This window comes from Pelodiscus sinensis, chromosome 22 (assembly GCF_052426305.1).
Source record: "Pelodiscus sinensis isolate ZL-2025 chromosome 22, ASM5242630v1, whole genome shotgun sequence".
Taxonomy (NCBI): domain Eukaryota; kingdom Metazoa; phylum Chordata; order Testudines; family Trionychidae; genus Pelodiscus; species Pelodiscus sinensis.
In genome coordinates this window covers 15911156-15934894 of record NC_143073.1, presented here as the reverse complement: position 1 = coordinate 15934894, position 23739 = coordinate 15911156, and the positions used below count along the sequence as shown (strand labels likewise).

The following is a 23739-nucleotide window of genomic DNA, read 5'->3' as shown; positions in this document are numbered from 1 at the left end:
AATGCCCCCAACATCCATGATCTCTGCACTAGACAGGGGAACGTGGCTGTCTATGGCAGGATAGCTGCCAGCCTGGCCACCAAAGTTCACATGAGAACCCAGGAGCAGGTTTGCATGAAAATCAAGTTGGTCTGGCGAAACCCCCAACCCTGAGCCCTGAGCTTCCCCTCCCTCTTCTTCCCCTTGCTTCCCCCTTCCAGCTCCCTCCTCCCAGGTTTCCTCCTCCCCTCTCCCACCCTCTCTCCTCCCCTCTCCCACCTCCTTTCCCCAGTCTCACCAGAGTTTCATTCCCCTCCCCCCCAGTTTTGTTAAATAAAGAGAGTTTGTGTTCATGAAAATACATGTATTTTATTTTACATCAGAAAGGGGGGTTAGGGAGGAGTAAGTGGAAGGACATGAGGGCGGAATGAGGCACAAGCCCCCAGTGGGGCAGACCAGGGAGGCTCTTAGTGCTCCTCAGGGTGAAAGCTCTCCCGCAGGGCCTCCTGGATACTGACAGCCCCCCAATGGACCTCCCGGATGGCAACCTGCAGAAAGTGCAGCCAGGCTCGCAGCAACACATCCACAAGAAGCACCAGAGTACTGAGGGGCAGCTCTGGCTCCATTCTTCAGAGTGCAGTGGTGTCCTGAGTGAGGGCAACCAGAGCATGCAGAGACAAAATGCTTTGCTGTCCCTCACTGAGGTAGGCAAGCAAGCAGGGAAAACTGAGAACCGTGTCCAAGGGGAGTCCCTTTAAGCACAGGCCTCAGATAGCCTCAGGCAGCAGCCACACAAAGTAACTCCTGACCTGATGCCCTGCTGGACCTGGTTCCAGCCGGCCTTAAATGCGATTCAGCAGCCACTCAGTGTGGACATGCTATTTCGAAATGCATTTTGTGTGTAGATGCGTTATTTCAAAATATCTTATTTCGAAATAACTATTTCAAAATAACGCTGTAGTGTAGATGTACCCTAAAAGATTTATTAGCACATAAGTTCTCATGGGAAAAACCCACCTTATCAGATGAATTGGAGTGGGATTTACAGAAGCAGGGGTATATATAAGGAAGAATTGCTTCCTTATATATACCCCTGATTCTGTAACTTCTACTCCAATTCATCTGATGAAATGGGTTTTTCTCATTAAAGCTTATACCCTAATAAATCTGTCAGTTTCTAAGATGCCACAGGACTCCTGGTTGTTTTTTCAGATTCAGACTAACACATCTCCGCCTCTGAGATCTAATTTGTGGACAAGATAATGAAGCCTTGGGCTGTTCCACCCATCATGCCCTCTAGGGGTTCTTAAAGGAAAAGACTTTTAGGGAAAAATCAGCAGAAGCAGAAGCTGTCTTCCAATAACCACTGCAGTAAACTTCATCATGGGTGCCATCCACATCATCTCGTGGGACTCTGGGATCTACCCTAACACTACTGGGTCTGGAAGACCAGAGTGAAGAAAAACACACAAACCCCATTCTCCAAGCTGCAACCCAACTCAAGGATGACCCAACCTAAGGACAATCCAACACGATGACCCAATGTAAGAATGGCCCAATGCAAAGATGACCCAGTGCAAAGACCCAACATGAGCATGACCCAACACACAGACAACCCAATGCTAAGATGACCTACACAAAAACGACCCAACACAAAGACCAAATGCAAAGATTACTCAATCAAGGAAGACCCAATGCAAGGATAACCCAACCCATGGACAATCCAACATAAGGATGGCCCAAAGCAAAGACGAACTAACAGAAAGATAACCCAACGCAAAGACCCAAAACAAAAATGACTCAAGACAACCCCCTATGTCTCCTGGGTCTCCAAAATCTACCTATAACACCATTAGGCCTGCAAGATCACAGTGAAGAAAACCACGCAAACAGACTAGTTGATCCTCTCCCCCAGACTGCCACCAAATTCAAAGATTACTCAATGCAAACAACCAACAAAAAGACAACCCAACACAGAGATGACCCGATGCAACACCCACTGCTATTGCAACCCCAAGATCTCCCATGATACCACTGGGCCTGTGAGATCAGAATGAAGACAGTTGCACAAATACACCAACTGACTCTGCTCCCCAGACTACCACTCAAGGCAAAGGGCATCCGAGAGAAACTGCCAACACATCACTCTGATCCTGAACTGTTCTGATGCAACTGGGCCAAGAGATGGATCCAGCTACCATCACCACCTCCACCGGCTCTGGTTGACTCCCGAAAAACTGGGTCTGTGAAACTTTTTTGCCCTCCTCCCAGCTCGTGTGTCCCTTTCCTTTCCCACCTTATTTCTTCTTTTTCCTCCTCCTCTCCTTTTGCCATCTGTCTAATCAGAGTCTGGCTCAACGGGCCAAGAATGTACACTTGGCAATTCTGTTCTAAGCTGCCACTGGCAGCATGGTCCTAACCAGCCCAACCCTTGCACAAGCTTGACAGGGTTTCAGAGTGACCAGCTGGGCCTGTAACATAAGAATGGACAGTCTCAGTCAGATCAAAGGTCCATCTAGCCCAGTGGTGTGTAACCTTTTTTCATTTGCAACCCCCGCGCTGCAGGGGCCGCCAACAGCCAGGCCCAGCTCCCAGCCAGCCAGATCAAAGTGCTGCGCCATGTGGCTGCCAACAGCCGGGCCCAGCCCCCGGCCAGCCGAATCAAAGCGCTGAGATCCCCCAGGAAGACAGCTGCGACCCCCTTGGAGGTCACAACCCACAGGTTGTGCACCACTGATCTAGCCAAGTATTCTGTCTTCCAACTGTGGCCAATGCCAGATGAGTCAGAGGGAATGAACAGAACAAGGAATCACCGATGTTCCCTCTTATTTTTTTCATCCATGTGTAGAATACCTTTTGTTATGTGCTCCCAAGATATGTGCGGATGTGCACGACCAGTAGAAACACATGCTGCCAGTTGTGGGCACTTTGCTGATTAATAGGACAACATTTGAATCTCTCCTGGGTGGCCATCCAAGTGCTCATCTTACAGAGAACGCTAGTAATCACCCAATGATCCCAATCCTGTCGCCCATTTCCACTTTCTGGCAAACAGAGACTAGGAACATCATCTCTGCTTGTCTTGATAAATAGCCATTGATGGACCTATATCCATGAATGTATCTAGTTCTTTTTTTAACCCTTTTATAGCCTTGGTCTTCACAGCATCCTCTGGCAAGGAGTTCTATAGGTTGACTGTGCTGTGTGAAGAAATGCTGCCTTTTGTTTGTTTAATTCCGGCTACAAGCAAGAAACATTTTCTCTCTTTGCTGACTTTCCCCCCACCCTCCTGTGTGTCTTTGTCTTGTTTTGATCTCACAGGAAATGAGATTGGACTGTAACAGCAGCAGCAACAGTGCCAGCCCAGCTCTATCTTCTGCACTTCCCTCCAAAAGGGCAGTTATTACCATCTTTAATCCCAGCTAAAAGACAGTCGGACAAGAGATTTGTCCGGCTAAAGGGACAGGGAACATGGGATGTCGGTAAAATTAAAACCTTACTTAATGCTCCACATTGCCAGTTTTTCAACTGCTTTCTGAGATCATGAATAAAGGGCATTTGCCTTGAGAATACATAGTCTGGGGTCTCCAGGCCCCCCCTAAACCTTCTTTGCAACTGCGTGGTGGACAGTTTTGGGGTCATGTTAACACCTTTGACTCTTCAGGGCTATTGAGTTCATCCATATTCCCAGTTCACGGTCCCTTGGGTCAGGCACCACACAAAGTAAGTAACAGTTTAACCACACAAAGGACTGGAGGGGAAAACTGTCAAAGCGCACGCAGCAGGTCAGGACAGAACCAGGAATTGGACTTAAAGGTCCTGACCCTCCCCTCCCCAGACTCCCTTCCCTCCCAAAGCCAGGAAGTCTTGGCTCCGAGCCCCCCTGCTCTAACCACTAGACCTCATAATATCCCCAATGCACATGCTACCGATGAGCTGCTCCCCTTCCTTCACACTCTTCCATCTTTGATCTGCTGCCAGATCAGTTGGAGAAGGGGACAGCCTGTAGAAGGAGAAGGGGGGGCTGCAGGTCTGGCATGAGGGGCACAGGCAGAGCTGGGGGGCTCTGATTGGGGATGGTGAGTAGTTTCCCCGCCCCCCACGGCTGAGCTGCCCTCTGTCGTTCTCCACCCAGCTTCACTGGTCTCAGCAGATTAATTCCCCTAATCCCCAGTGTGCGGGCCTCCAGGACAGCCTAAGGACAGCTGAGACTGAACAGGGCTTGGAAACTGCCCTGCCCCCTAAGCCAGCCCCCCAGAAGCCTCCAACCACCACAGACCCCAACCCTGCCCCACTGAGTCCTCCAGCCCCCAGAGACTCCTAACCCAGCCCTACAGACCTTTCTAGCCCCCAAGCCAGTTCCCTCTCCTGCATAACGACTTGTCCCTAACTCAGCCCCACAAAACCTCCAAAACCAGCCCCACAGACCCCTCCAGACCCACCCTGCTCTCCGAGCCCTATAGCCCCCTTCCTCTGTCCCACAGGTCCTGCAGCCCCGCTCCCATCCCAGCACCAGACCCACCTCAGCCGGTACCAGAGACCCAGCCAGACTCGCTGCCCAGCTGGTACCAGAACCGAGCCCAGGACATGCCAGGCCCTTGCCCAATCAGTACTGGATCCGTCTGTGCCAAGCGGACCAACGCCAGACCCCTGGGCTGCACCGGGCCACGCCAGAACCAGACCCCGAACCCACCGGATCAGAATGGCGGTGTCAGCACATCTCCCCGGGGCCATGTGTCACCTCACATTGCCCCCACCGCTCTCCCATCAGCTCACCCCCAGCTACGAATCCCCCCGCACCCTCCCCCTCCCCGACACTGGGTCTAACCGCCCCCCCGCGGTACCTTGCACCCGAACATCAGGGACAGGGTCCGGTTGCTGCAAATCACTTTGCACTGGCACATGACGGGGGGGAAGCAGCCCAGCTTCCTGAAGGGGGGGGACACGCCGTTCAGCCCCATGGCTCTCCCCAGCGCCCCCTATCGCCCCCTCCCCCCCACGCCCGTGCGGGGGGTGGGCCCCCCCCGCATCCCTCCTCCGGCCACCGGCCTCGAACCCTCCTGCCAGCCGGGACGCCGCGTCCTTGGAGTGATCTTCGCCCCCTCCGTCCGGCCGTCCGGCTGCCCCCTCCTTCCTCCGTCTCTCCCCTCCCCTCCTGCTCCATCCCTCCTCCTTCCTCCTCCTCCTCCCGCCCCTCCTTCAGCTCCATCGCTCCCCCTCCCGCTGCTTTCTCTCCCCTTGCCTCCAACTCCTCCCCCTGCTGCTCCATCCCTCCCCTTGCTTCCTCCTGCCTCCTCTCCTTTCCTCCCCATTTCACTTCTCCCCTCACTTCTTTCCTCTGTAGTGGGCAGCGGCTCCCACCTGGCCCCAGGGCAGGGACTGGCTGGGGCAGGAGGGCAGGGAATGAGGCATAGAGCCTTTCCCCTCTAGGGGGCACCGGCTCCCATCCATATGGACTCCAGGGTAAGGGGCAATTTTAAGGGGAATCCCAAATATTTAGGTGCCAGGAAGGCTCCAGATGCCCACACGCTAACTCGGGCCCAGGTATACACACCTGCACACACAAAGCCCAACACAATATACCGCCACCCTGAGATACTCCCACACACAACACATGCACAGACCCCTCCCAACACATCCCTCCTTCCGCGGAGTAGGGCACACAACACCTCCAAGAAGCAGGCTCCTGGAGTTGCATCTAAGGATGCCTGCTCCATCTGATGCTATGCCCCCACAGTTGAGAACCGATGGGTGCTGATCATGGCACCATACTATGCCCCAAAGTGTGGGGTCCTCTCCCAGTTCTCTCCGGCCATAGAATTAGCTGTACATGGCAATGGTGAGTTAATTCCCTGATTACAGAAGGAAATTGCCAGCTGTCACCGTCTATGTGGACACTCTTTGGAAATTCTTCTGCTTTGGAAGTGAATTGCACTAATCCGAATTAATGGGAATGTTGTCCACACAGGCATGTCTTAATTCAGATTAAATGCAAGCCTTTTAAAAACCAGCAACCTTTGAGTCCATCATCACCATTCCCTAGAACCTGAGCCAAAGAAACTATTCCACCAACAGAGACCACCTAATGCAGGGCTACTCAACTTTGGAGGGCCACAATTTAAGTGTGGTTACATATACATGCAAATTTATATGCAAATATATGCAAATATCTTATTTCACACTGATGAGCATGAATACAAAGATTAAGGCAAAATTACACAACATGCAGTCCCCATTTAAGTCAGTTCTGCTGTATTAATCAAATGCAATAGTTACCCAATTTCCATCCATATGACAACATTTTTAATGAGCAATGACAGTCTAGGAATTTAACTACTGAACGCATATCAACTGACGACCGTTATTATTGACTTGCCATTATGGAGCATGTTCCCAATGGAGGCCATGTTCAAAGGATTCCACCCATGGGCACGTGTTGAGTAGTCCTGACCTAATGCATGATGGAGCCACTTCAGGGAAACAAAACTACACCTTGGTTTAGGGCTGCTCACCACTTCTCCTTCCCCCCTACTAAATTCACCAGTCTAATCCACAATTACGTCTGTTTGGTCCCTTAAAGAGGGGGGTAGCCAAAAGAATCTATTTTGTTAACTGGCTATATCAATTAATTCATTAAATTAATGAAAAATTAATCCAGATTAGTAAAAGGTGGGAAAGAAATCCAGATTACTGGAAATAAGTATTTATTCCAAATGAACGGACATTAGACATTTACTCTGGATTCATGGAAGGTGGGAATTTAATTCAAATTATGAGCAGGTGGGAATTGAATCCATATGAATGGAAAGGTGGAAGTAAATCCAGATTAATAGAGAGTGGGAGATGACTCCAGATTAACTGATTGTGGGGCCTTAATCTGGATTATTAAATGATGATAAATGAGATCTAATTATCAGTGGGTGGGAATTGAATCCATATGAACAGAAAGTGGATACTGAATCGTTCAGAATGTCATAACTGAATGCAGATTAAAGGAAGAGTGGAATTTAATCCAGATTAATGGAAAGTGTGGAGTGAATCTGGATCAACAGCAACTGGGGAATTAACCCATATTAACAAAAAATGAGAAAATAATATGGATTATCAGAAGGTTTGAATTTAATCTGGACTAAAACCTGCCCATATGGACAACATTTCCATTATTTGGATTAGTACAATTCACTTCCAAAGCAGAAGAATTTCCAAGTAGTGTCCACATACACAGTGACGACAGGCAATTTCCTCCTGTAATCAGCGAGTTAACACAACATTGCCACGTACAGCTCCTAGCGCAACTGAGCCCTGGTGTGTGAAATTTCCAAAGCTACCATGCCAGAATCAAGAAATCATAATCCTGCAATGGGGGAAGTGGTCTATATGGCCTATCTTGACTTTAGTAAGGCTTTTGATACCATCTTACATGACTGTCTCATAAACAAATGAGGAAAATACAAGCTAATAGAAAGTGGATGAAGAACTGTTTGCAAAACTGATCCCTGAGAGAAGTTATCAATGGGTCATGGTCACACTGGAAAGGCATAACAAGTGGGGTTCTACAGGGAGCAGTTCTGAGTCCAGTTCTGTTCAGTAACTTAATCCATGATTTAAATAATGGCACAGAGAAGACAAAAACTTTGTGGATAATTCCATCTGGGAGGGGTTGCAAGGATTAAAACTCAAAATGATCTGGATTCTGGACAAACTAGAGAAATTGTCCCAGGTAACTAGGATGAAATTCAGTAAAGGCAAATGCAAAGTGTTCCACTTAGGAACAATCAGTTGCACACATACAGAATGGGAAATGATTGATTTGGAAGGAGCACTGTGGAAAGGGATCTTGGGGCCATAATGAACCATAAGCTAAATATGTCAACAGTATGACCGTGTTGCTTTAAAAGAGAGAGAGAGAGAGAGAGAGAGAGAGAGAGCAAACATGATTCTGGGATGCACTAACAGGAGTGTTGTGAGCAAGACTAGAGTTGCCAGGTGTCCAGTTTTCAACCAGACAGTCCAGTATTTGAGCTCTCTGTTTGGAAACAAATTGAGAACATAGAAATGAGAAAATATAAATGTCCGGTATTTTCTAAATAAGATGTAATGTAGATTGTGATGTAATGACAAGTGTGTCCGGTATTTCTGTTGAAACCATCTGGCAACCCTAAGCAAGACACGAGAAGTCATTTTTCCGCACTACTCTGCACTGATTAGGCCTCAGTTGGAGTATTGTGTCCAGTTCTGGGCACCACATTTCAGGAATGATGTGGAGAAATTGGAGAAACACTGGAGAAGAACAAAAATGATGAAAGATCAACAAAACATAACCTATGAACAGTGTTCCCTCTAAGCTGTGCAGCAGCCCAGTTTAACAGGTGATTAATCAACCCTGCCTAGTCAGAGGCCCAGGGCTCAGTGCATGGAGCTGACTGAGTCACCTGAAGGGAACACTGACTATGAGGGAAGATGAACAAATTTGGATTTGATTAGTCTGGAGAAGAGAAGATAGAGAGAGGACATGATAACAGTTTTCAAGTCCATAAAAGGTTGTTACAAGAAGGAGGGAGAAAAATTGTTCTCAACATCTGATGATAGGACAAGGAGCAATGGGCTTAAATTGCAGCAAGGGAGGTTTAGGTTGGATGTTAAGAAAAACTTCCTGTCAGATTGGTTAAGCACTGGAATAAATTGCCACCAGAGGTTGCGAAATCTCCATCATTGGTGGTTTTTAAGAGCAGGTTAGACACACACCTGTCAGGGATGGCCTAGATTGTGCTTGGTCCTACCATAAATGCAGGAGACTGGACCAGATCAGTGTTTCTCAACCAGTGGTACAAATACCCTTAGGGGTACTCGAGAGAAGCCTGGGGGGTACGTCAACACAATTGAAACTTGGAGAAAACTGAATTTTTCTTTTTAAGTTTTACAGTGCTTTATTATTTCTGTATGTTTTACACCCAGAAATTTCATCGCCCGCCTGGCTACGGTTAAGTTGTTTAAACAAATGTGTTGCAACAGTAGAAAAAAATTGTGTGTGTCTGAAAACTGTAGGTAATGGGGGTATTTTTTTAAAGGGGTACTTTATAAAAGGTTGAGAAACACTGCACTAGATGACCTCTCAAGGTCCCTTGAAGTCTCACACTGCTACTATTCTGTCTATTGACAGCTAAACAAAAAAAGGTAGCTAAGGTTCATTAACAAGCCAGGAAAGTATGTGTATATGGGTGAGGTAATGGAGGAAATTAATTTGAGATTGAAAATGAAATGATTATAAACTTTTGGTGAATCAAAAAGTTGGGAAAAAGTCATTTCACAACTGTTTCACCATTTTAATTTTTTTTGTCATTGTTTTGCAAACTTCCAACTAAAGGATCTGATGGGCACAAAGTAAGGCTGACACCAAAAACCTAAACATTTAAAAAATGTCATAAAAACATCCCATCTTTGCAGGGTGTTTAGCAGAATTTTGTATTTTTATTTTATATATATATATATATATATATATTTGCAGATTTTTTTAAATTAATTAATTGACTTTATTTTTGTTGATTTGTTTATTTATTTGTTATTTGTATTTTATTTCCTGTTTGCTGGCTTTCTTTTTGGCTGAATGATTATTTTATGGTTGCAATTTTTTACTGGTGTATTCATTTATTTTTGCCTTCTTTTTCTTTATGTACAGCATTTATTTCTGCAGACCTTTTTACTTTTGCAGAATTTTTTATTTAAGTTCTAATTTCATTTTTAGACACATTTATTTCTCCCATTGTATTTTTGCAGATGTTAAAAACTTATTTTATTTATTTTGTTCTCTTTTTTTACACCTTTTTTTACAGAATTCATGTATTTGGTGGGTTTTTTTTTTGTTTTATTATACTTCCAGATTAAGTCACAACATTTCTATATGTTACATTTTAATTTTTGTTGATTTTTAATGTACTTATTTCATTTTATTTTTGAATTTATTTTGCCGCTTTTATTAAGAAAACCTTTTTATTTTGGCAGATTTCTTGTGCTATTTTTATTTCTTTTCCTTTTGCAGATTCTCCCCTCTCCATGAAATTGTGTCTAGGCTTGGTTTGTTGTCTTTTCTTTTTTACATCCAAAACAATTCAGCTAAACTTAGCCACAAAATCATTCAGCATCAAAGAATCTGTATTTTTCATAGAAAAAGAATTCAGACTAAAAGCTTCAGCTGGCCCTTTGTCACTTAAACTCACTCACTCATCTATATTTCCAGTTAAAAATTGGTTGAGTGGCAAGGGTTGTGGTGGATTTGTCATCACAGGCAAGATTTAAGCCAATTTAAATTTAAATTGTTTACTAAGAGATATGGTTGAGGAATGAATTCATGGAAGTTTTCCTGTTTTGCTCAGGAGATCTGACTAGAAGATGATCACAAAATTTCCATGAAATCTACAAATCAATGAATTTATTTGCATTTTTCCCCATGTAAAACTTGCATAGTGCAACAAGTGCTTTCTTTTAATTTCTTCCCACCTTCTTTTAGGTCCCATTTCCAAGGGAACAGAATGCAATATTGCAGAGTGAACATCTCAATTCTTTTCCTCAACAGTCAAACCATACATTATCTCACTGCTTGTGGCAGAAACCATCTCCCCAAGCAGATGTGCCATCCTTGAAATCACAATCAGGAAAGCTTAGTAGTCCCTAATGAACTTGTTAGTCTTTAAAGTGCCACAGGATTCCTCATTGTTTCAATCAATTTTATGTTTCTAGAATTTCTCTGCTTTGGAGGTGAAGCAAACTCAGCTGAATGCGTGGCCACAGCTACTCAGGTTAATCCAGATTAATTTTCTCCATGAAGACAAAATTTTGGTTCTTCGTGGAAATGACCTTTGCCTTCCAATGTCTAATGTGCTGGGTTAGAATCGAACTGGTCATAGATTCCTTGCATCTTAGATTTTAAGGCCAAAGAGATCAATAGAGAAAACTGGGTCAAACTCTATACTTCAGGACCTACAATGTGGGAGAATTATCTCGCTTGTTTATACAGGGGATCAGAGTAACGGACTAATGGTCCATTGTACTCTGGATATTTATGTATCTATTAAATGTCATTCCTGTAACTTTACACTCAATTTCTCAAGCAGAAAAAAACAACTAAAGTAGAACAGAAAAAGTATATTTTTTTCCAAACCTTCACCTGCTTTTGTGCCTTTAATTCCATGGAAAAGTAGAGGCAAAAGATCAAAGCAAAATGGGATTTTAAATTCACATCTAGGTAACAAAAAAAAATCACCAAAACTATTGTCTTTTTTGGAAAAACAATGTCCCCCCCCCAAAAAAGTGGAAATGTTTGTTTGTTTATTTGTTTATTTGTTGCCTTGGGAAAAATAGTTTATAGTGGCATAGTGCATTTCTGCAAAATAATATTTACCGTGAGGAAAATTTTGATTGTTCCCACAGCAATAGACAACCTCGCCTACTGACACATGCATCAATTGGAAGAGGTAGGTAAATAGATCTTATTTCCTTGCTTCATACCTTAGGCTTCTGAAACTCAGAGAGAAGTTTCACACAAAATACAGGACTATGTAGCACTTTAAAGACTAACAAGATGGTTTATTAGATGATGAGCTTTGGTGGGCCAGACCCACTTCCTCAGATCAAATAGTGGAAGAAAATAGTCACAACCATATATACCAAAGGATACAATTAAAAAAAATGAACACATATGAAAAGGACAAATCACATTTCAGAACAGAAGGGGGATGCAGGGTGGGGGAGAGAGGAAGGTAAATGTCTGTGAGTTAATGATATTAGAGGTGGGGAAAGGTAGATGTCTGTGAGCTAATGGTATTAGAGGTGATAATTGGGGAAGCTATCTTTGTAATGGGTAAGGTAGTTGGGGTCTTTGTTCAGCCCCCCCCCGCGGAGAGTGTCAAATTTTAGCATGAATGACAGTTCAGAGGATTCCCTTTCAAGTGCAGATTTGAAAGTCTTCTGGAGTAGGATGCATGTGATTAGGTCATTGGGGGCTGAACAAAGACCCCAACTACCTTACCCATTACAAAGATAGCTTCCCCAATTATCACCTCTAATACCATTAGCTCACAGACATTTACCTTCCTTTCCCGCCCCCACTGCATCCCCCTTCTGTTCTGAAATGTGATTTGTCCTTTTCATATGTGTTCATTTTTTTTAATTGTATCCTTTGGTATATATGGTTGTGACTATTTTCTTCCACTATTTGATCTGAGGAAGTGGGTCTGGACCACAAAAGCTCATCATCTAATAAACCATCTTGTTAGTCTTTAAAGTGCTACATAGTCCTGTATTTTGTTTCAGCTACACGAGACTAACACGGCTACATTTCTATCACTGTTTCACACAGTGAGTCACGATAAAAATGGGGAGAGAATCCAGGAATCCGGGCTCCCAGCCCCCCATCTCTAATCCACCATCCTCCATTCCTCTCCCAGAGCCGGGTAGAGAACCAAGGAATCAAGACTTTTCAAACCCAAGACAAATATCAATAAAGCTCAAACGCTTCAGAGGGGTAGCCGAGTTAGTCTGTGCAGGAAAAACTTAAAAAACAACAAATGGTCTGATAGCACTTTAAAGACTAACGAAACATGTAGATGATATCATGAGCTTTCGTGGGCACAGCCCACTTCTTCAGATGACAGGCATGTCGTCTGAAGAAGTGGTTGTGCCCACAAAAGCTCATGATACCATCTATCACTAAAGCTGTTTAGTAATAGAGCTGATGTAGCCATCTTAGTCTAGTCTAGCTGAAACAAAAAACAGGACTATGTAGCACTTTAAAGACTAACAAGATGGTTTATTAGGTGATGAGCTTTCGTGGGCCAGACCCACTTCCTCAGATCAAATTGTGGAAGAAAATTGGCATGACCATATATACCAAAGGGATACAATAAAAAAAAGTGAACACATAAAAAGGACAAATCAAATTTCAGAAATGAGGGGGGATGGGGGGGAAGGAAACGTCTGTGAGCTAATGATATTAGAGGTGATAATTGGGGAAGCTATCTTTGAAATGGGTAAGATAATTAGCGTCTTTGTTAAGACCCCGGCGTAGTGTCAAATTTAAGTATGAATGACAGTTCAGAGGTTTCTCTTTCAAGTCTGGTGTTAAAATGCCTTTGAAGCAGTACACAGGTAATCAAGTCATTGAGACAATGCCCTTTCTGGTTGAAATGGCAAGAAACTGCACATCAGTATAACCCAGCTTCAGAAAGAAGGGCTAAGTTAACTCTAAAGATTGCATCTCTGGGGCCAGTCCTGCCTGCCAAGTGAGAGCCCACCTCTCTCCCTTCCCCACAGCGCCCCCTAGCACTGCCCCCATGCCAAACCTGCCTGTCAAGCGAAAGTGACCTCTGCCCTGCTCCCTGTCCCAGAGCACCCTCTAGTGCCACCCTGATGCATTGGTCCTAGTCCTGCCAGCCAAGGGGAAAATCCATTTCTATTGGTTTATCCCACCCACTGGGATTCAGGTTTAAGTTGCCGGATTTGGACTGAGCCGGGAAGAAAACAGGTTTTAGCCATGTGCAAAAATCGCCCTGGAGCCATTTAGCTCTTGGAACAAAAGACAAGCCATAATATATGGCCAGGTACCAAAAGCTGTGATCCAGCCCCACTGACTACGGCCCATTGACCCCAGCTTTGATCTGGCCCTATTACCTTCTATGGAGCAATGTATATTTATACCAGTTGTTACTATGTGTCTGCACAGCGCCGGGCACAAACCGGGCCTTGACCTCAGATGCAGATGGAGGCAGTTGTGCGCTCTGTGACAACACACAGAATTCATAGACACCAACAAATCAAGGCCCGGAGCTTCAAAGGGCAGGAGCGGGTTGATTGAATTCAAACCTTATCTGGTTGGAGGTCTTTGTGATATTGCATGATGTATATGGACTAGTGAGAAATGCCACTCTCTGGTCAGCAAAATTAGCAATAATATATAAGAGAATGCAATAATAAATATGCAGGATAACAGATGAGAGATTGCCAATGTAGCAAAAAAATGCATGCAACTATACATGATCATAAATAGAATACACTACTAAATATTATTGACAAGACATGGCATAATGCAACAATAAATACCAGTGTTCTGAGACTAGAAGGATATGAATAGAAGAGGAACTAACACAATAATAAATGCATGATAATAAGCAGAATACAATCTATTATATATATGAGAGAGTTTCTGTGTCTATGTGTCCATCCATCCATCTGTGAGTCCGTTTGTTCAAGAACTCCTCCTAAACAATACGAGCTAAGACCACCAAATCTGGTAAGGAGCTTTCTCTTATCCTAACCTGAAGTACAGTCAGGGTTTGGTTGTACCAGGAAAATGAGTTTTGCCTGGAATGGGATTGTTTCTCATAAAAGACTAAGGAAGGGGAGTGATAGCAGGGACAGTGATACTCAGGAATGACCAAAGGGGGGCATATGCACCAGTAGGACACTAACCAAGTGTGGGAGGGACTCACCCCATCCTCTGCCCTGAGCTTCACTGGGTAAATCATCTAGTCTAGCTATATATATTAGATACATGCATCTGTCTGTCTGTCCATCAGTCTGTTTGTTCAAGAACTCATAAATGGTAAGAGATTGTATCACCAAATTTGGTATGCAGCTTCCTCTTTCTTCTAACTTAAACCAAGGGCAGGGTTTGGTTGTATTAGGAATGGAATGGAACTGCCTGGAATGGAACTGTTTCCATGGAAAGGAAGGGAGCTGATTGGAGGGAAAGCGATACTGCAGAGTGATCACTGGGGACAGCCACAACAGCAGGAGAGTAGCCAGCTGGGATCAGGGCTTGCCGTTTTGCCAGCCACTGAACCAGGTGAGGCTAAGTCTGGATTACAAACCTCTTTTGAAAGAGCGCGTCTAGACTACAAGCAGATTTTTTTTAAAAGTGAGCCACTTTTTCGAAAGAGAGTCTAGATGCTCTCTTTTGAAAAAGCACAGTTTGCATTCAATAGCACCTTTTTTTGAAAGAGTACTTTCAAAAAAAGGCATTATTCCTCGTAGAATGAGGTTTATGGCAATCGAAAAAACTGCCATGTTCTTTCGATTTACTTTCTAAAGAACAAGGCTGTAGTCTAGACGCAGGTGAAGTTTTTTTGAAAAAAGGTTACTTTTTTTCGTAAAAACCCTGTAGTCTAGACACACCCTGAGTGGCCTCCTGTCCCAAACTCCATCCCTCTGGGCCTTGCTGCAGCGGAGGGAGGTGGGGGGGCCAGGGGAAGAAAGCCAACAGCCTCATCACATCCTGGAGGAACCCCAGCCCATAGCTCCTATCTTCCTCAGGATCTGCACACCCTTCCTCCTCTGGGCCTAGCCCAGAGATTGCCTCTGAGGATGGCCTGTGCGCCCCATCCCGGACCCCTGGACCAGTCCTGAGGAGCATCAACCAGCATGGCTGCCCCCTCCATCCAGGGGAGTGCTGGCCCGATCCCCTGGGACAAGTCAGTGAGTGGGTAGCGCCTAACCCATCCCAAGTCGGTCCTGGGAGAAGTCGGAGGGTGCGGTTCATGGTCCCTGCCACCCTAGGCCAACCCTGGGGAGAAGCCAGTGGCCTCCCCTCCCCTTTCCCCTGACCCTCTTATCCCTCTGCCCACCCTCCCTTGTGCAATCCCACATCCCCAGGACCTGAGCTCATGCATGACCCCCACCCTGACTCCTGCACTCCCAATACCCTCAGCCTCCTGCCCAGTGCTCCACACATCCCTAAGGCCCTGCCCTGACTCCTGCACTCTCACCCACACACCACCAGCCCCCTGTCCTGAAGGATCCAAGAAATGCTGAGTAAATCTTCTAGTAATAAATCTATACTATTATAAAAGGAGAAGTGTCCATCATGCCGTTTGTCACAGAGAACATTTGAAAAGACTTGAGAAGTTTATTGGGGGAGTCCGGCCCCCAGCCCCACCTATAGCCTCATCCCCTATGCTGAGATCCTGCCCTCACCACAGTGAGGGGCGGAGGAAGAGCAGTGTGCCAAGTGCACACATGCCCTCCAACATCACCATGGGGAGGGGAAGTGCACACGCGCCCCAGCATCTCCAGAGCAGTGAGGAGGGAAGAGGACACATGACTCCAACCTGCCCCCCTCCACCCCCAGGAGCAGCAGGGAGGAAGGAGGCCATGTGTATGTCTACTATCACAATGGGATGGGTAATACTAGTATGTATACTAAATGGTAGGATGCACTGACCAATACGAAAGTTAATAGAGAGCAAGAATATTCATACAATAAAAACTGAATGCAATGATAAATCAAATGCAATAATAAACATAGATAACACCCAGCAGAAAGCATTAATAAATATGAATGCTAAGACATAACAGAATGATCAATATCTTGAAAAATGAGCCCAATATTATCAAGAAGTAGCAGAATGAAATAATATGTATGAACACTAATAAATAATGGAATGCATTAATATTATAAATAATAAACAGCAGAATGATAATAATGCATCAGCCTGCTAATAGACTGCTAGAATATTGCATATGTAGCAAAAATTATCATAAATATTATGCAATAATAAACACAGAGCATATTGCAGCATGCAATAATCAATATGCATGTTAATAAATGGTAGATTGCAAAAATATTAAATATAATAAAACTAATTCAATAATAAAGATTTAAAATTAGAATGCAGCAATAAATATTATTAATAATAAATAGTTGATTGAAATAAAAATATAAATGCTATTAGACTAAAATAATATAAACTATAAAAACAACAAAATGCAATAAATGACAATATAATGCAATACAGGTTGAATTGTAATCTAGAATTTTCTAATCTAGAATTTCCTTGTCCAGAAACATCCATTGTCCAGAATGATTTTAGTTAGCTGGATGTCCACTTTTCATGGGTGTGGCCAAGTTTCCCATGGTCCCATAAAGTTTGTTTATAGCCAGTCCTAGCTTTCAGTATTTTGTGCTGTTATTTAATTCTAAGTTACCCCTGAATGTCCTCTAACAGCCCACTAAACAGTGGAAGTGTTGGTAATGCTGCTAGACAATATTGACCTCCCGTGGTCCAGAAAATTTCTCGTTCAGAACCGGTCAGGTCCTGAGGGTTCCAGACTAGAGAGGTTTAAACTGTAGTAAATATTGACAGAAAATAGCAGGATGCAATAAACAGTATGAGTGCTAATAAAAAAGGGTATGTCTACACTACAGCGCTAGTTCGAACTAATTTAGTTCGAATTAGTTAATTCGAACTAAGCTAATTCGAACTAACGCATCTAGAACTAAAAACTAGGGCTTAAGGATGGCCGGAAGCAGTGCCGGCAGGGCATCAGAGGAGGACTTAGAGCGTGGAGATGCTGTCTCAGGCTAGCCGAGGGCTGCGCTTAAAGGGTCCCGACCCCCACCCCAGACAGACAGTTCTAAGGGGTGCCCCGCTTGCAAAGAAGTTCTGGCTTGGAGTGCCCGGAGTACCCACACGGGGCACATCACACCACTCGGCAATCAGACCGGCTGCACTTGCCGCAGGCTGCCATCTGGGGAGAGGGGGCAATCGGGGGGCTGCAGGAGAGCTTCCACCCCGAGAAGCCCGCAGAGCCAGCCCAGTCATCCCCATCGGGGGCTCGTACCCCATTCCTCCCTCACCTCCTTCCACTTACCCTTCCCTAGCCCCCCTTCTTATTGATGTACAAAATAAAGATAACGTTTCTTCCAACATTGACTCTGTCTTTATTGAACAAAACTGGGGGAGACTGGGAAAAGGAGGTGGGAGAGGGGAAGAGAAAGGCTGGGAGAGGGGAGGGCAACTAACATGATCAGGGGTTGGGAACAGGTCCCAGATGAAGAGAGGCTACAGCGACTGGGACTGTTCAGCTTAGAAAAGAGGAGACGGAGGGGGGACAGGATAGAGGTCTCTAAAAGCAGGGGTTGGGTGGAGAGGGTGCATTCAGAAAAGTTCTTCATGAGTTCCCATAAAGAAGGACTAGAGGACACCAAAGGAAAGGAAAGGGTAGCAGGCTTCAAACTAGTAAGAGAAAGTTGTTCTTCTTGACAAAGCAAAGAGTTAACCTGCGGAACTCCTTGCTGCAGGAGGCTGTGAAGGCTACAACTAGAACAGAGTTTAAAGGGAAGTGAGATCAAGTCATGGAGGTTGGGTCCATGGAGTAGTCTTATCCAGGGGGTAGGAGTGGTGTCCCTGCCCAAAGTTTGTGGAAGGCTGGAGAGGGATGGCACGAGACAAATGGCTTGGTCACTGTCTTCGGTCCATCCCCTCCAAGGTCCCTAGTGTTGGCCGCTGTCGGCAGACAGGCTACTGGGCTAGATGGACCTTTGGTCTGACCCAGGACGGCCATTGTAAGCTCAGGGCTCAGGGTCGGGGGTCTCAGTGGACCCCCTTGATTTTCATGCACACCTGCTCCTGGGTGGCCAGGCTGGCAGCTCTCCTGCCCTAGACGGCCACTTTCCTGTGCCTAGTGCGGAGATCGTGGACGAGGTCCACAATGTCCGCACTAGCCCAGGAAGGTGCCCGCCTCTTGCGGTCCAGGGCAAGCTCCCGGGAGCCGCCAGCCTGGTCCCAGGAAGAGGGGGTGGGCTGGGGGACATCGGGTGGGTGGCTCTGTGCCGTGCCAGGTGCAGGGTCTGCCGGCTGGGTGCTGGCAGGCTTGCACCTGGCACGGGCACCGTAGCCAGCCCGTGCCCCTTTAAGGGGTCCGGGGCCGGGAGGGGGGCATAGAGTTTCCCTGGTGTTGGCCAGAGTGGCCACCAGGGAAACCTGGGGAGGGCTAGCCTCCCACTAGTTCGAATTAAGGGGCTACACACCCCTTAATTCGAACTAGTAAATTCGAACTAGGCTTAATCCTCGTAAAATGAGGTTTTCCTAGTTCGAACTAAGCGCTCCGCTAGTTCGATTCAAATTCGAACTAGCGGAGCGCTAGTGTAGCGGCTATGAATGTTAGTTCGAACTAACGTCCGTTAGTTCGAACTAACATTGTAGTGTAGACATACCCTTAGGGTAGGGCTACACTAGCCACCCTAGTTCGAACTAGGGTGGCTAATGTAGTCATTCGAACTTGAAAATGAAGCCCGGGATTAAAATATCCTGGGCTTTATTTGCATGTTCCCGGGCGCTGCCATTTTTAAATGCCCGGTAGTTTGGACTCCCTGCCCGCAGCTACACGCTGCACGGGCTAGGTTGTTCGAATTAAAGCTCCTAATTCTTACTACCATTACTCCTCATTGCAGGAGGAGTAACGGTAGTTCAAATTAGGAGCTTTAATTCAAACTACCTAGCCCGTGCCGCATGTAGTCGCGGGCAGGGAGTCCGAACTACTGGGCATTTAAAAATGGCAGCGCCCGGGAACATACAAATAAAGCCCGGGATATTTTAATCCCGGGCTTCATTTGCAAGTTCGAATGACTACATTAACCACCCTACTTTGAACTAGGGTGGCAGTGTAGACATACATTCAGAGATTGCAAGAATATTAAATATAGTAAAACAGAATGCAATAATAAATAGACTGCATACATAAATATTATTGATAAATAGCAGGCTGAAATAGTAAACATGAACACTAATAAATAATAGATATAAAGAATATCAAATATGACAAATGCAATAATAAATAAATGGCTAACAAGATGCATTGATACATATTATTGATAATTAATAGCAGAATGCATATGTGAATATTAACACGGATGGAAACAGAGCTAGGAAAAATATTTTGGCTCAACTTATTTAGCTCAAAATACAGACTTTGCTATATCATAAAGTTTTGAAAATTCCTGTTGGCTTTACCTGATGGTTTCAGAAAGCAAAAGTAAACAGATTCCGATCAACTTGAAACACTTTGGTTTTTCACTTTTATCCCATTTTTCTTCAATTGTTTTAATTTAAAAAAAATAATTAAACTCTCTTGCAATTGAATCATTTCAACAAAAATATTTCAAAAGATCGCTTTCTGATCCACAGATAATTGGGAATAATTTCAAAAATGTTTTGATTTTTCAGCATTCCCAAAGTAAACCCAAAAATCCTTTGTCTACCTATTTCTGGTGGAGAATATATACCTCGAAGAGCCCATCTGGGACACTGAGACCAGTCCCTGTCTATCACATCTAATGTCCCCCACAAATAATTTGACCAAACTGCATCCTTGAACCATGTTGTACAGCTATTGGAATGCTTTAACACAGCGGTTCTCAGCCAGGGGTATACAGAGATCTTCAGGAGTTTCAACTCATCTAGCTGTTTGCTTACTTTTGCAACAGGCTACATACAAAGCACTAGTGAAGTCAGTGCCAACTCAAATTTCACACAATGACTTGTTTAGACCACTCTGTACTCCATACACTGCAACATAAGTGTATTTGTGTATAATCCAATTGATTTTTCTTATAATGCTACAGCAAAAGTGAGAAACACTTCTCAATCATAGTGTGCTGTGACACTTTTGTATTCTTATGCCTGATTTTGTACGCAAGCACTTTTGAAGTGAGGTACAACTTGGCCAGTACACAAGATATAGCAGCCACTGGAAATGAGTACAGCCACATGGAAAGCCTTCTTGGATGTTTTGAAACATTTTTGTCACTGCCAGCATCCATTGTTAGCTAGCTCCGCAGATACTGATCATGACATCTGGACAAGGATGAAAGCACAAGGATAAATACTATTTATCATAAAAAGTGCCAAGCACCAGGTAGCTTTATGTCTATTCTGGCAAAATATGCACAAAGAAATCTGAATGTGTGAATAAATATGATGAGCACAATTGCAAGTAATAGGACTAAGGCAATTATGAGATTCCATCAAAGGCAATCACAATTATTGCTAATCAATAGAAGGAGCCAATAATACATTTTGTCAAACAGATCAATAAATATTGCTTGTCTGTCTGTTTGTTCAATAATTTCTCCTAAACAGTAAGAGTGCGGGCCATCAAATTCAGTATACAGTTTCCTCATCTTCTAATTTAAAGCAAGGCCAGGGTTTGATTGTACCAGGAAAACAGGATGTGCCTGGAATAAGACTGCTTCTGATAAAACCCCACAGAAAAGAAAGAATCACCAGACAGGTAGAAAGGGCTGGCTGGGGCTGTGTCCCCTCCCCTGTCCAGCACTGTGAGAGACTCCCATCCTCCTAGGTACCCTGTAGATAGAGTGAGAGGCTGAAGCTCTCCCTCCCCCCAATTAATACAGGAATGTTGCTGGCTGTTCCCCTTCATCAGGGAGCAAGGGGAAAGTGCACAGTTTGCTGCATTCCTCACTCTAGCTGGGAAGATGACAAGAGTTTATAGGGATGAAGGCAAAAAATACACTTGATGGAATTCTCATTTTAAAAAGTTTACTAAAAACAGTTAAACAGAAAAAAATTAACAATCCCTTTATTTAAGAAATCCAAAAAAAATTAACTTAATAAAAATAACACTATTTTTGAAAACCACAATCATTTCAATAACGCATGTACATTTTTCTTTTATTAAAAAAAACATAATTGAGTTAAGGATCTGAGCAATGCTGGGTAAATGTGCTAGTAAAATAATACATTTTATGTATTATCAATAGGAGAATGAAATAATATACAGTAACTAGGGGTATGTCTACACTACAAAGTTAATTCGAACTAATGGACGTTAGTTCGAATTAACTTTGATAGGCGCTACACTAGCGCTCCGCTAGTTCGAACTTAATTCATACTAGCGGAGCGCTTAGTTCGAATTCGGTAAACCTCATTTTACGAGGACTAAGCCTAGTTCGAACTTACTAGTTCGAATTAAGGGCTGTGTAACCCCTTAATTCGAACTAGTGGGAGGCTAGCCCTCCCCAGCTTTCCCTGGTGGCCACTCTGGGCACCACCAGGGAAACTCTACTGCCCCTCTCCCGGCCCCGGAGCCCTTAAAGGGGCACGGGTTGGCTACGGTGCCCGTGCCAGGTGCAAGCCTGCCAGCACCCAGCCAGCAGACCCTGCACCTGGCACGCCATGAGCCAGCCACCCGATGCCCCCCAGCCCTCCGCCTCTTCCCGGGACCAGGTTGGTGGCTCTCGGGAGCCTGGCCAGGACCGCAAGAGGTGGGCACCCACCTGGTCTAGTGCAGACATCGTGGACCTCATCCACGAACTCCGCACTAGGCACAGGAAAGTGGCCGTCTAGAGCAGGAGAGCTGCCAGCCTGGCCACCCAGGAGCAGGTTTGCATGAAAATCAAGGTGGTCCACTGAGACCCCCAGACCCTGAGCCCTGAGCTTAGAATGGCCGTACTGGGTCAGACCAAAGGTCCATCTAGTCCAGTAGCCTGTCTCCCAGCAGCAGCCAACCCTAGGTACCCTGGAGGGGATGGACCAAAGACAGTGACCAAGCCATTTGTCTTGTACCATCCATCTCCAGCCTTCCACAAACAGAGGCCAGGGACACCATTTCTACCCCCTGGCTAATACCACTCCATGGACCCAACCTCCATGACTTGATCTAACTTCTCTTTAAACTCTGTTCTAGTTCTAGCCTTCACAGCTTCCTGCAGCAAGGAGTTCCACAGGTTGACTCTTTGCTTTGTGAAGAAGAACTTTCTGTTACTAGTTTGAAGCCTGCTACCCATTCCTTTCCTTTGGTGTCCTCTAGTCATTCTATTATGGGAACTAATGGAGAACTTTTCTTTATGCACCCCCTCCACACCACTCTTGCTTTTATAGACCTCTATCATATCCCCCCTCCGTCTCCTCTTCTCTAAGCTGAAAACTCCCAGTCTCTTAGCCTCTCTCCATATGGGACCTGTTCCAAACCCCTGATCATTTTAGTTGCCCTCCCCTCTCCCAGCCTCTCTCTTCCCCTCTCCCACCTCTTTTTCCCAGTCTCCCCCAGTTTTGTTCAATAAAGAGAGATTCTATTTTTGAACACACATTTTCTTTATTTTGTACATCAGGAAGGGGGGCTAGGGAAGGGTAAGTGGAAGGAGGTGAGGGAGGAATGGGGTACGAGCCCCCGATGGAGAGGACTGGGGTGGCTCTGCGGGCTCCTCGGGGTGGAAGTTCTCCTGCAGCCCCCCGATTGCCCCCTCCCCCCGGATGGCAGCTGATGGCCGAGTGCTGTGATGTTCCGCGTGTGGGCACTCAGGGCACTCCAAGCCAGGACTGCTTTGCGAGCGGGGAACCCTGAGAACTGTCTGTCCGGGGTGGGGGTCTGGTCCCTTTAAGCACAGCCCTCGGCTAGCCTGAGACAGCAGCTCCACGCTCTAAGTCCTCATCTGATGTCCTGCCGGCACTGCTTCCAGCCATCCTTAACCTCTGTTCAGGGTCCACTCTGTGTGGACATGCTAGTTTGAATTAGCAAATCGCTAATTCGAACTAGTTTTTAAGCCTAGCTGCGCTAATTCGAATTAGCTTAGTTCGAATTAACTAAATTAGTTCGAATTAGCGCTGTAGTGTAGACATACCCTAGAAGATTTACCTGGCATTGCTCAGGTCCTTAACTCAAATTCATTTTTTTTCTTCATTTCAAGCGTTACTCTGGGGTGGGGCTGGGGATTAGGGGGTTCAGGATGCAGGTTGCTTCAGGGAGAGAAGGCATCTCCCAGCCCTCTCTCACTGCAGCAGCTTGGGGCCAGATAAGAAGCACCTCTCTATGGCCACTACAGCTGCAGTGAGCCCAGTTGGGGGAGGAGTGCATGGTCCCCAGCTGAGAGACAAAGGGACACATTGACAAACAGGCGCACACACAAACAGACAAACTCTTTAAGTTAGGAGAAGAGGAAACCTCAGACCAAATTTGATGGTCCTAGTTCTT

The 23739-nt window shown here is 45.3% G+C and overlaps 1 protein-coding gene across 6 annotated transcripts in view; it reads right to left on the bottom strand.

The window, feature by feature from the left end:
• Window positions 1-23739, bottom strand: part of DLG4 (discs large MAGUK scaffold protein 4) — an 81457-nt gene that overhangs the window by 38828 nt on the left and 18890 nt on the right. Inside the window, exon 1 of one of the 6 annotated variants that reach the window (XM_075907632.2) lies at window positions 4824-5075. The exons of 4 other annotated variants lie outside the window; for them this stretch is intronic. In XM_075907632.2, coding sequence (XP_075763747.1) covers window positions 4824-4940 — 117 coding nt within the window. In that variant the 5' untranslated portion in view covers window positions 4941-5075. Of the gene's footprint in view, window positions 1-4823; window positions 5076-23739 lie in introns of those variants that run through there. One more of the 6 variants, XM_075907635.2, reaches the window with a different exon arrangement.